The 13450-nt window shown below is 38.0% G+C and overlaps 1 protein-coding gene across 2 annotated transcripts in view; it reads left to right on the forward strand.

The window, feature by feature from the left end:
* LOC116383129 (glypican-6-like) overlaps positions 1-13450 on the forward strand; it is a 123203-nt gene that overhangs the window by 89406 nt on the left and 20347 nt on the right. Inside the window, exons 5-7 of one of the 2 annotated variants that reach the window (XM_031846709.1) lie at positions 3366-3496; positions 5888-6031; positions 9144-9173. In XM_031846709.1, coding sequence (XP_031702569.1) covers positions 3366-3496; positions 5888-6031; positions 9144-9173 — 305 coding nt within the window. The remainder of the gene's footprint in view (positions 1-3365; positions 3497-5887; positions 6032-9143; positions 9174-13450) is intronic. The other variant, XM_031846710.1, reaches the window with a different exon arrangement.

A 13450-nucleotide genomic window follows, 5' to 3' on the forward strand; every position in this document is an offset into this window, starting at 1 on the left:
CGTTGAACCTAAACAAAACAATGCTAAATCAAAGTTAAAACATACATGTATTCACTAATGCTGCAATGCATATATACCAAAAGTAGTAGGCCATACTATTTGATATCTTAAGGAGTCTATAGTGACTGCAGAAAATAATTAGTTGGTGACTTTTGTGCTCTGTTGTCTCATGATGTATAACATTTTTCAGTTGTTTGTTTATCATTAACGGTCTTCTGGGTTTGAACCCCTGAAAAAATAGCATGTTATTGTTAATGAATGTTAACGCCCAGATTTCCAACCATCAACAATAGTTCCGTCTGAAACGCATGCGTCGTTTGATCTGGTCTAATCCAGATTCAAAATCACCACCAAAATCCAATCAGCTGGTCATAGGCCAATGGTCTGTCCACCAGATTTTAGCCAATTCTGCTGTCAACTTTCCACTCATTTTCACTTCATGTACCTGTGTTTAGAAATACTGTACATGCCTCTTTTTGATGAGGTTGGGTTGCAGTGAATGGTTGCACAATTCTGCTAGGGTGAAACAGGGCCCCTGGATATTATTACAACTTAATTCAATGTTAATTGGCAATACCAGGTTTGAGTATTAATCTTTATGCTTTTAATTCACCTCTCCTTAAACGGGCTAGTGCTCTCTCCTCTGTACTCAACCTGTCCTCTAAATCACTCCGCTCAGTCAAGCGGGCGAGCTTAATATGCTGCCCTGTCAATAGCCACTGAGAGGAGGCAGACTTTATGTTCCTTAGGTCTCATGACAGGCACTCTGAAATGCTGGCCTGAGGGCAGCAGCTCAAACTCATTCTGCGAAGGCTGGTCAGGACAGTCTTGAAAGGTTTTGGCTTCCTTCGGTGCTGGCCTCTTACTCTGTAATTGTGAGAGCAATACCTGACTTACTCCAATGATCTTATGTGTCAATTTCACAAGGCTCCTGAGATGTTTACACACCAGGCTACAATACACAATGTTAAACAGACTTAAGTCAAAGTCAAACAGTCACAGCAGTACAAAGTGTGCAGCTTTGACACTTGAAATGGGTATTCATGTTCCATCTCCCACCAACAGTCACTCGTAACATAATCCTAGCTGAACCACAGGGTGGCAGATTATAAAACACTCCTGAGCATTACAGTAATGAAAGGCACTGACAAATGACCTGCTTTGTTGTTTATGTACGAGGAATACTTGCCCTGATTTTTTTGAAGTACTAAGGAGTGCTCCCAAAGTCTCACGTTGTCTCACAGCTCACTGGTGATGTTTAGAAACTGCATTTTGAACTGTGCTGCAGCAATGAAACTTCAACAGTGACAAGACGGCAACAAATAACTTTGCTGGTGACATCTTACTATATTTTCTTATTGTCAACAATTTCCTATAGCAGTGATGAATTGAGCCTATCAAGTGTTGGATGGAACAATGTAAACCTATGACTTCTGTGCCATAGACTTCCATTGTCTGATATGTTCCTTCATTAAGATGAACTAGGGCACTGTTGTTTAGTTTGAGTTGACCCCACGATGCCCAGCTGTTGATCACAATTTAAATATTTAGTGTATTTAAGATTTTAAAGATTCACATCTTCAGTCGGAACTGACCAGCTTGTGGCTGAGTGCCAAAAACAGACTTTATAAAGACGGAGTAATGCACTGTTAGTTTCGGTCTTTTCATGGAATTCATTGACAAAAACAAAGATGTAGAATATATTCAACCTCCTCTTTAAATTTCAGTAAAGCTTTAATAAATACTGTTAAACTTATTTTTTTCCCATCAGTGGTAATCAACAAGGTACACCTTGTGACAAGAATATAATTAAGTTTTGGATATAAAAAGAAGATCTTAGATTCAGAATGTATTCTAACAAAAGGATCCCGGTTACAGACCATAAAGCAAGTTTGAACAAATAATAAATTAAATTAGAAAAAAAAGGGATATATTAGATATTAGACTGGCATTAAATAACAGTTTTTACTCTACATTAGTGCCAATCTCTAACAGAAGCAGTTCAGGAAATGTTTTTTGGCGGTTTTGGAGATGCAGTCACTTTGCCAATGGTTTGAGCCCTCTCTTCAACCAGCAGGGACGGGGAAAGTCTTGCTTTTTTCAGTTACAAGTCATCAGGCTTTGCCCACTAAGCCTATACAGAAAGGCCAATGATCACTTCGCATCAACATTCTAGTGATCACTTTTGATTTAATCATGTCATTTTCCTACTACCTCAGTAATACCTCAGAAATACCTCAGTGGATGAGGTATTTCTGCTGCCCTTTTGCACAGAACAGCTCCTATAGATGTAAATAGGCTTTTCCTGATTGGTGAGCATCCCGGCAAATGTCAGTGCACAGAGATGGGAGTCCTACTGAGATCACTGTTCTCGGCCATTCCCACTTAACCAGTGCTAACCCCTCAAACAAGACTTGGTGAACTTTGAATTACTTTTTGAGAGACAAGATAGACTCTAATGAAAATATCAGACACATTATTTTTATTGCTGACATTTCCCAATTTGAGACAATCCATAGAACCATATAGCATATTAATATCACATTGTTTTAATGGAGATTTAAAGGGGACAGGTTGGTGGTTACTCTGTTTTAGGTATTGATTCAGGCCAAGACTTATGCACAGCAATAAGGTCATGATCCCTTTATTTGTTTGTTCTTTCGTTTGCTTTTAACTGTTGCTACCTGTTTGTTAAGAGCGGAGATATTTTTTTTTCATGTTTTCAAAATACATGATCAGATGTGATGTGAGGTTTTGAAAAATAAACAAGGAAACAACAAACACAACACTGCATGTATTTGATTTCATCACTTGCCTTTAGATGTGTTGCATCCTTATGGTGCCTTATGGAATTCATGTTTGACATAACTCGGTGTCTGAGATGTAATTAAAAGGTAATGATTTTATGCATTCATTGATATACTTTCACAATTTAGAAATACTAATGCAAAAAGATTAAGAAATCAGAACTGGAGTGATGCATGTATGCAAGTCAATGATTTGTTTTATGTGTCAGCTATTTGTAAGTTTATCACATTGAAATTTAATTTCTACTTGATGTCGCAAATCCTCTTACAAACAGTGTCTCCCAAGATCTCTTTGTTACTCAATGTGTGTTTGTTTGTTTAGATGAAGGTACTGGCAGGTTCATTTTGTTTTTGTGTTTATTGGCAGTCAACACATTTGGAGAAGGGAGCATTCTTCGTTCTCTTACTTGGAGCCATGTCATAGACACATGATTACCCGCAATGCTCAGAGATGATGTGAACATGTTGACGCATGTAAACAGTAGTAAAAGTAGTAAAATGTATGTGTGTGAGTGTTTAATATCTCTGAGCTGACATGTGTCCTCTGTGCTTTGACAGATGCCATGTTACTGACGGCAGACAGACTGGAGGGACCCTTCAACATTGAAGCAGTTGTAGAGCCAGTTGACATCAAGATCTCTGAGGCCATCATGACCATGCAGGACAACAGCTTGCAAGTGTCAGCCAAGGTGCTCTCTTCTGAATTATCTTTGTTCACTGTCCTATGACGTGTTTCGCTTCCAAAAGTAACATGCCGTTACATAGAAAACATTGTATACATAAACTAATTTAGACTTGAATCATTTTACATTTTTTGTAATTTTTCTTATTTAATTAGTGCAAAACAGAGATGTACATAACACAAACCAATAGACAGGACAAGTACAATGATGCTTTGCAAAATGTGAAAAGAAAAAGAAAGGGGTAAAAAAAACAGGTAATTCAACCAAGCAAATAATAAGCATGGTAAGTGGGTTATTTGAGTGTACCTCAACCTAATTATTTCTAGTTATTGTAGGATTATTTATCCATCTGAAATAACATGATGTTGGTGAAGATACCGTCATACTGTATGTTTATATGTAAACACAGCATGGTTGGAAGCCTTGGATAGCTCTTGGAACACACAACCCTGTCTCCTAAAATTCCTCTTTATATACTACTAATTTACAAAAGCAAGGGTTCTGAGATGATACTACATCACAGTAAGCTTTTTTTCTTGTCACAAAATGGTTATACTGAACGTAAATCCTAAAATGTTTCTCGTTGTATCTTTACAATATCCACTTATGGCAACACCGTGTCGAAGCCTGAGACAGGATGTGTTTACTTGTTGTGCGTTTAGGGGTCTAAACCTATCCACACCTGGGATGCAGGACAGGGACTCTTGTCTTTTAGTCATTAAGTAGTCTTTTAAATCGATATTAGGAGACAGTTTAAAATGCAAGAAAAGCAACTGATTTTCTCGGTAGACTTGAAATTGCTTTTCAGTTTCAAATTCCAAGCAGCACATTCAAGATGTGATCACACACAGAATAGTTTGTCATTGTCTTTCTTGTCAAAAGGCTGGTTTTTCAGTTCAACAATTCATTCAGACCCTTTGGTGTTTTCTGGCCCATCTTCATGCCAGAATTACAAAAGGTCATGTGTGAATTAGATGTCGCATTCTTTTCCATATCAAGAGTGCTGCAATTTACAACTTTTGCCCATTGTCTATTCACTTGACCCTCCATCCCTGACAGGTTGTGATGGGCTGGCAGATTGCATCGAGAGATTACAACCTTTTCCCCACAGTCACATTTTAACCATGCGTACCTTCATTCCTGCTGCTCAGACCTGTTGAAAATCGGTTTGCTTGTGTGATGTACTGTACAGGATAGCGGGATTGTAATCATGGTGAAGAACTGATAAATGTTATAGAAAAGACAGCCTCTTGTCATGACAGCCATGCAGCACATTAGAGTGCTCCATCACACACTGAGCCAGGGGCCGGCAGACAGGCCGGAGAGGAATGCTAATGAGCTGTGCGGTTTGGTGGCCTGTTGTTTGGGCCCGAAGAGCCTGTGGAGACCGAGCCGTCTGAAAACAATCTATTCTCACAATGAACCACTATGATCAGCACATTGATCAGTGTAAGGTTCAGCTAATAATAGATCAGCATTTCTATTTTTGTATTAAACACAACTTCAGTTTTCATTTTGGGAGAGTTGAATAACTGTCTCTTTATGATATCCAGTGTTTGTCACAGAGAAGAGTGTTCTCTGATATACAATTATTGTCTGAGTATCACTCAGCGATCTAAAACTAAATATTTAATGAAATACAGAAATTCCACATTTTCCAAAGCCAAAATTGTCATGGCTGTAGATTAGAATGGCATGGGTTTATTGAACATTAGAATATGTTATTGGCCACATTAAAAGCAAACACTAACTGATAGTGTTTCATACACTCAACATCACTTTTGCTCATTTTTGTGGTATTTTTATGCTAACATGTTGCAGTCTGGGCCAAAAAATCCAAGGACCTAGAAATACAGGTGAAGTTTTTATTTTGTATTTTGAAGCAGCTATGTTGTACTGTAACAATGGCTTTCAATTGCATTCGAGTGACAGCATATCAAGAGTTAAACCCTCCTTTTTGGGGGGTCAGACTCGGGCACTAATAGACAACATTGGGTCTAGACGTTCTGTACAGTTTTCGATCTCAAATCACAAACCAGGAATTGTGCTGTGAGCAAAAGCTTTTGAGGGAAAAAAAATGTCAATGGTGCAAGCAAACAACAACAACAACTTTGGTGGAATCGAAATGGATGTGTATTCTACAAAGAAATTGACTGAGCCCTGGCTCAGTGTAGAGTTCATGCAGCTCTGGCCTGCTGATAACCTCGTTTCTAACTATTCAGCACTGCATTGAGAAACTCACATTTCACAATAAAGATGAAATATTGTTTTAATGTTGCACATCCAGACTATTTCCCTTAAGATACAGTAAATACTAAACACCACGTAACCTCTTTCCCTTTTCCCTTTGTGCTTGCCCCTCACTGTGGTAATTATATCTCCCTCTGTTCATTCCAGGTTTTTCAAGGGTGTGGCCAGCCGAAGTCATCAGGAATAGGCAGGTCTGCACGCGGCATCTCAGATGTGTTCAGTCCTCGTTTCAGACCTTACACCCCCGAAGAGAGGCCAACCACAGCAGCCGGAACCAGCCTGGATAGACTGGTATGTACCGACGGGATAACCAGAACTGTACACTGCAATTGGAAAGTGTATAAAGAAATGAAAGAATAGTTTGATTAAATATAAAAAATAAAATAACTTGATTTAAACTGCCATTTTGGTTTGCATTTATAGTGTTAAATGTAAAAAATTAACGATAGGTTCTTAGAGAAAGATAACTGTTAAGTAGAAAATAATCTAAGGTCAAATCATTTGTATGAGAAAACCAATACATTTCTAAAATAAATCTCTAATCTCACTTTGAAGATGAATTAAGTCTGAAGCAGCCAGTTCATGCTGGTTTTATTGTAGGAGCCAGAAGATGATGCTGAACACTCTTCCTTTCTTTCTCTGTAAGACACTTTGGCAGCTCAACTGAATTTCAGAAGTGTGTTCAGAATTGTTTTAATATACTTGGTGGAGGCAGACTAAGCTTTAGGCTAACTTACCAGGGCTCAAGTCCGAAGGCCAGGAAAAAAACAAAGGCCCTCAAAGATTCCAAGAACAATCATGGTAAATCCATGTTCATCTGTGTAGATCTGTCTGTGTGTTTTCCACCCCACTGTGCTCAGAGTTAAAATATATATTTGTTTTTTACACTCTCAGTGCCAGAGCTTGCAGAGAGAGCACATGCTTTGCTCCACCTTCCTGGACATATTGTTTTCGAACATATTCCTCAGAGTGTGTATTGTTGCACGAAAAGAGCCATTAGAACAATAAGGAAATTTACTTTACCACAAAAAAATGAGAACTGTGCTTTATCCCAGAATGTGTACTGCTCTTAGAATCAGTTTTGAGAAGGCTAAAACTAATTTGACATCCAGCAACAAAACTTCAGGATAATGACAAATCCTAAGATATTAATTGAGGCTATAAAAAGCTCCATTTTACCAGCCCATGCCACTGAAACACAACGAAGAGGAGGCTGTCTGTGTCACGCTTCAGTATACAGCAACACAGAGGCCCTCAAGTTGACAAGGTATTAAATCAGGCCTCACAAACAATCAGGCCTCTGATGTCTGTAGCCCACAAGTACAAAAACATCTTTTCCCATTTTGCTACAAAATATGTGTTGCTGCGATGTCTCTCGGTGCTCATAAGGGCCTAATAAATATCATATATTCAGTCTCATCATAATTAAATTGCAAAAGGAGTAAATTATGCTATAAACATGTTTTTCATTTTTCTATGTCAATCTGCATCATCAATTGTTATTATTGCCTTACATGAAAGTGTCAAAAGGTGGACTGATAATTAAATGAATGAATGACCGTCATTTACATACCACCTTGCCTGCACACAATGAAGCACCAAGGCCTTAACAATCCAGCAACAAAACCATCAAAAACAAACAGGTTTAAAAACTATACACATCGACAAGTAGGAAGGGAGAAAATGTGTGTTTCTATCATCTAAAAACTACAAACAGAAATTCTAAACAATTAAAAACAGACAGCTGCTATTGGCTATATTAAAAAAGATATGTTTGGAGTTGTTGTTTAAAACTCCCCACTGAGTTAACTAGTCTCTCATTTAATATTATGTTGGGGGGGGGGGGGGCTAAAAGTAGCATTGGGTGTACGATATCTCATTTTAGTTTTTGTTCAAACTCTGGCAGCAGCGTTCTACTGGTCTGTAGTTATGCGATGGCCGATGGCTGGCCAGAATACAAAGCGTTACGGTAGTCAAGACGACTGGAAACAAAAGCATGAACAAGCTTTTCTGTATCTCGCTAGCGCACAAGAGGTCTCGCATTCACTATGTTGAGCAAATGATAAAAGTCAGTTTTGGTCAATGGATTAAAATGAGCTTTTATATTGATTTCAGAATCTAAAATGACACCAGGCGTCTCACTTGTCGCCGTGTCTGCGAACTTCTGTGGTATAAGCGGAGATAATGAGTAACATACATTATAACATTTCAACTGTACGATACACTATCCTTCTAACAGTACCACACCGGATCTTGAAAAACCTTGATAGATTTTTTTTCCCTTAACAAATGTCATATGTTTCACAACATTGGTTTTATGAATAAATTACAGTGAAAAAGATTTCAGTGTAATAACAACATGTCAGGCCATGGATTGGATATTATTAAACCATATTGTTTATGTCACCAATTTGTCCTTCGACTAATCCATTTAACAAATGCTTCTTTATGTAATCCTCTGTCCAATTGGCAAATCCATTTATTAAATACATTATTGCTCTTTTAAATAAAAGGCACAGTTGATAATCTTCTGCCGTACAAGTTGTTTGACAGGATTAAAATGTAAAATGTGCAGAAGTAGAGAGGCAGATTAAAAGCTGCAGAATGTACTCTGTCGGTCTTTGTAAGTAGTCTATACTCTCCAAATTCTAGCTGTAGTCATAAGATATAAACATGTTAAGTGTGCTAAAATAGTTGTGTAAAAACAGGCCTTGTTTGAAGAAAAAAGAGAACAAACCAAACCAAAATGTTTGCTTCATAACAGACACATCAAAAATGTGTGAAGGGAAAAGATTACTAAAAGGCAAAACGCACATTTAGAGAAAATCCACAGGTTACGTTTCCTTTAACAATTCATCTTTACATGCTCTCAGGCCAACTTCTTGTAAAAGATGGGAAAAAAAGTCTTCTAAGAAAAATGAGTTGAGTTGCTTGAGACCTTTCACTCACCTAAATATGCCTCACTTATCTTACTCTGTATCTGCATTTCTATTCATACATTTATGAAGCAGGTACAATCCTGAAATGTATCTGTCAGCATTACATGATAATATATATTCAGCTGAAGTGATTGCATTGAATGAAGTAACTGCTGTTATCATTAGACTAATTCACCGTAACGCTGCTGTTTTTTATGCCGGTCCCGATCTTTGCACATTTGATGGCTGCAGATTCTTAACCAGATTTCACAGTAGGAAATCAATTGTGTATAAAGGTTTGAGGTGCTAAATCTCATAGTGAGATGAGGCTGGTGGATGGAATATTGCAGCAGCACCATTTGTCAATTAACTTTTTGCTTCACTAATAGACATTTGTTTGCTCCTATCCTCTCTCTCTCTCTGTCTCCCGATTTCTCCGATGTCCAATTAAATCTCTTTCTTCTTCATTTCTCTGCTGCTCCCAGAGGGTTGTGTGGAGGACAATGCAACACAGTGTAAGCCTTTCATTCCTCCTCTTACTTTCACCGAGTCAATTGTTTTGTGGCGTTCTAATCAACCTGCCCGGCTTCTTTACCCCTATACATTATTCAAAGTTGATATTGATTGCTTGTTTGTTAGATGGCTTTTTATTTACTTTGGTTGAATTATTTTGGGTGATTTTTATTCTTGAACTAAACTAAGCTGAGCTAACTGAATTTCTCCGTTTCTTGTTTTGCTTAACATAATTTAACTTTTGCAGCATGGCAGGTCAGTAGTTATAACTGGTATTGCCTAACAGTGAAAAGTTTGAGTTTCAATTGTGCCTCGTGTTTCAATTTAGCATTTTCTCTTTGGGTTTCCTTTAGGTTCCCACCATTCAAATACATGCACCTCAGGTTGATTGGAGACTTAAATAATTGGGCATATGTTAGCTTGTTTACCCTGTGATGACCTAACGAAGAATCCTGAGTGTTTCCGTGCTTTTTTCCCAAGTGCATGCTGGGATAAGCTTGTGCACCAGCTGTGATGTACAGAAAGAAACAGAGTATGCTCTCTTGTTTTTGCATGTTGTGCATGAATGTTTGTTGATTGATTATCATTATTTGATTAACATACATTTTTAATGACATCTTGAATATGCCAAATGCTTTTATGAAGAGCTTTGGCAGTACTCAGTTGATCTATCAAACAACTTGTCAGCAATCTGTTACTTTTGGCATCGGTGCAACATGAATTATTTCAGATAAAAATAACACACACATTAATACATTGTTAACATCTTCCCAAAATAGACAACAAGCTATGTATCACTGCCTGGTCAATATATTCATGATCTACATTTTATTAACATACATGTAGTGAATGCTTGAAACAGTAGCACGCTCCTATGAGTGCACTCAATACATTAGGGTAATTATAGTAGTATTTATTTGCCTATTTCTAAAGTCTTTAAACCTTGGACACAGAAGGTGATATTTATGTGAAATCACAGAGCAAAATCTTGCATGTAATTAGAGTCTGGTTTGCTAAGGCAGCAGCCAATTACATAATCAGTGACTAGGACCAACTTCTGCACACATTCTGAGAATAGCGGAAAGGTCAAAAGCTGCCGTTCAGTGGCGGGATTTGTCTGAATTCAGCCAGTTTGATTAAAAAAATTGATTGGCTTCAGGCAGAGAAATAAGGAGCAAAAGGTATAGTGAGTCTGACTGTGATTACCGTTGAGCAATGAGGTTTATGTGCTACTGTAAAGCTATCAGTCATCATCACTCCTTATATATTTACTCAAGCGTTTTCATTTCAAATTTATTTGCTGCATGTCTCAGTCTCGGTCTGGTTTCGGGTGATTTGTGCTAATGTATCCCTACCATCGTATTGTCAGTATTGCAGTATTGCCATCTGCATCTCAGATCACAACTGAATTAGATACAAGTGCAGATACATATCCTCTTCCGTTTCCTGCTAAACCATTTAAAGCTAGTGGGTTTATTACAAAGAGTCCTGTAGCTGACTTATGTAGGAGTTTTTCCATGTTGTCAATGTCTACTGTAAATACAGCTCATTATACTGGTTTAAACAATGTAGTCTGGTTTTGTGTGCTTTGATTTATGATTGGCTGGGTGTGTTTCGCTTTGTCTGTGATTCTTGATTTAAGTGAGATTACTGGACTATTCCCCTATAAAACTAAGTCCTAATGAACTGTATGATACTGTATAATGTTTATTAATGGTATGGCCCTACAGTGTTTCTAGAGGAATCTGTCTTCCTGTGGTGCCGATTCATCACTGGAACTGAATGACCTTGCCCCTCTAATTCAAAGAATTACAGTCATAAATACTGATTTTTTTGATTGTTTGTGTGCATATATTATATAGTTTGTTGTGTATTGAGGTTTTTTTTTTTTAATATATGAAATATTGATGGCAGCCCACAGAGGTTTACTTTTAAAGAGGTGAATTTTTTTCGTGTCAGCTACAAACCCACTGCTAAATCTAAAAGCTAAACATTGCTGCACTATGAACTGGCTGTATTACATCAATATTGTAGCTGACCTCAGATTTTGTTACATTTTCAGCCATGGTATAGTGGCACGGCTCTAGGAATAACATTATCGGTTGGTTGGTCCACTGCTAGAGTACAGACTGAAATTTCTCATCAAAAAGATTGCCATGATACTGTGTACAGACATTCATGTTCCCCAGAGGATAAAGCCAACTGACTTTGGTGATCCCCTGACTTTTCCCTTTAGAACCATCTCTTCAGTTCTTTGTTTATGACCCGATTTCTGCAAAACTAATAGCATCCCCCATCCTGCCTTAGTTGTACAGTTAACATGGTAAACTAAAATGATGGACACGATAAACATTAAAGTTGGTCACTATCGGCTTGTTAGCTGACGTTAGCATTTAGCTCAAAGCCTAAGTAAAGCCTCATAGAGCTGCTAACACGGTTGTAGACCCTTAGCCTCGTTCTCTACAAAACACCACCATTCATTTGAAGACACTGCTAAATATAATGCTCAAAACTAGATGCTTGGTCCAACCGGTAAAATGCTACATTCATATAAAGATGATAGGAAGAAACGTAACTATTCCTTCTGTTCATCACATTCTTTATTTACTGTTGAGATAAATGAAAGTGTTCAGTGAACAGTATAGTATTGGAGCATATCTTCCACTATTATAGATAGATAGATAGATAGATGCTTTATTCATCCCGCAAGGGATTTATTTTTCCAATGATAAACAGATGCCTGATGACACACATCTGACAGAAATTACGTTGTTCTCTGTCAGCTTCAACTAACATTGCTGACAGGACAGTACTGTGAATTTCTCCATTACACAAATGCTCGCAAAAAAAATGTGATGGATGTCCTGAGGAGAATCCATTATTGATTTATTTGACAGATTTCTAAATATTTTGAGCCTCTCTAATGGGTTGTTTGTTGTTGAGCACTGTTGAAATGAGGATGCAGTTGGGAAGAAAGCAAATCGGTCATTAGCAGTGGCCAGGCCTTTCTCCACGCTCCATTTCCCGTTGTTTTAGCAGAGCGTCAGGGCCAGGAAACGATCTGGCAATGACCATTTTTCTCAGGAAGTGTAAAATAAATGATCGGTATTTTATTTCTTCAATCAATCACAGTAATCCAGTGTTGATGGGCACCACCTATACTTTAGTGTGCATGTGTTATTGTAGCCACACTATACTGAGAGGACTAAAAGGTTTTATGGACATTTAGGGAAACACACTGTGAATTTGAATGCATGGAAAGAGACACAGAGCTGAACATCCCTTAGCGTCTGAATGGGAGTAGAAATCTCTATTCCCTCATGAAAGTTTCTTCCCACCAGAGTAATCAGTCATTGAGGAAATCACTCCGCCCAGTGCAATTGCAGACACAACTGCCAATTATGACCGATGGTTACACGGCCAAATTGGTTAAATCCATGAGTCGTGCCATAAAATGGATCCAGTTACAGCTCTAATGAAATTCTGCCATGTACTGTCGATCGGTTCTCAACAGTTTTTTTCTTTGATAGACACAATTTCTGATCAGCAGGCGAAAAAAGAAAAAGTGTTAACACCAGTTAATCACTCTGGTATGCTAATTCAGTATAGTGGGCATGCTGAGCTAATGTGTTAGCAGCAGTAACAACCCCAGAGTGCGTGTGCTGTTGGGGTCTCTAAACTCTACATTGTGCTGACAAAGATCTGGGGGAAAATTATGAAATCCTTTTGTGGAGTCAGAAGTTGACTATTAAATATAATGACTGTGGCTGATGGAAAATGGAAGAGTGCCACCTGAGAATTTGGTTCTGATGATGGTATGTGTTGTGCAGTTTGTAACATTATACTTTTCTACGTGATTGATTCCAAATCAATTGGTGCTCCTTTTTGTGTGAACTTACGGGTTTTGGCTTGAGAGAAGTTTTGGCCAGAGATTGATGTTTGCCCCAGCTCCAACAACGCAACCAACCTGGAATAAATTTGACTGAATTCGACTGTCTGTTAAGTGGTTTTGCTGGCTATAGAAGGGAAGCAAACATGTTGTCAAGGCTTTGTGCATATAATGTTCCAATGAAGAAATTACTGTTCAGTGTTATTCATTTAAAAATGTTAAGTCTTCATTTGATACCTCTCAATGATGAGTTTAAAATAATGGGATGTTGTGAACTGCATTGTCTCAGTTGTCACCTCCATGGCCATAATAGAGGTCGATGAATCTGTCCAGAGGTGATTCTGTCTGTCAAAAGAGATGGAAATCTGACAGAGACTGATGTGTAATCAG

The sequence above is a fragment of the Anarrhichthys ocellatus genome, unplaced genomic scaffold (genome assembly GCF_004355925.1).
Source record: "Anarrhichthys ocellatus isolate YVR2014 unplaced genomic scaffold, GSC_Weel_1.0 scaffold6, whole genome shotgun sequence".
Classification (NCBI taxonomy): domain Eukaryota; kingdom Metazoa; phylum Chordata; class Actinopteri; order Perciformes; family Anarhichadidae; genus Anarrhichthys; species Anarrhichthys ocellatus.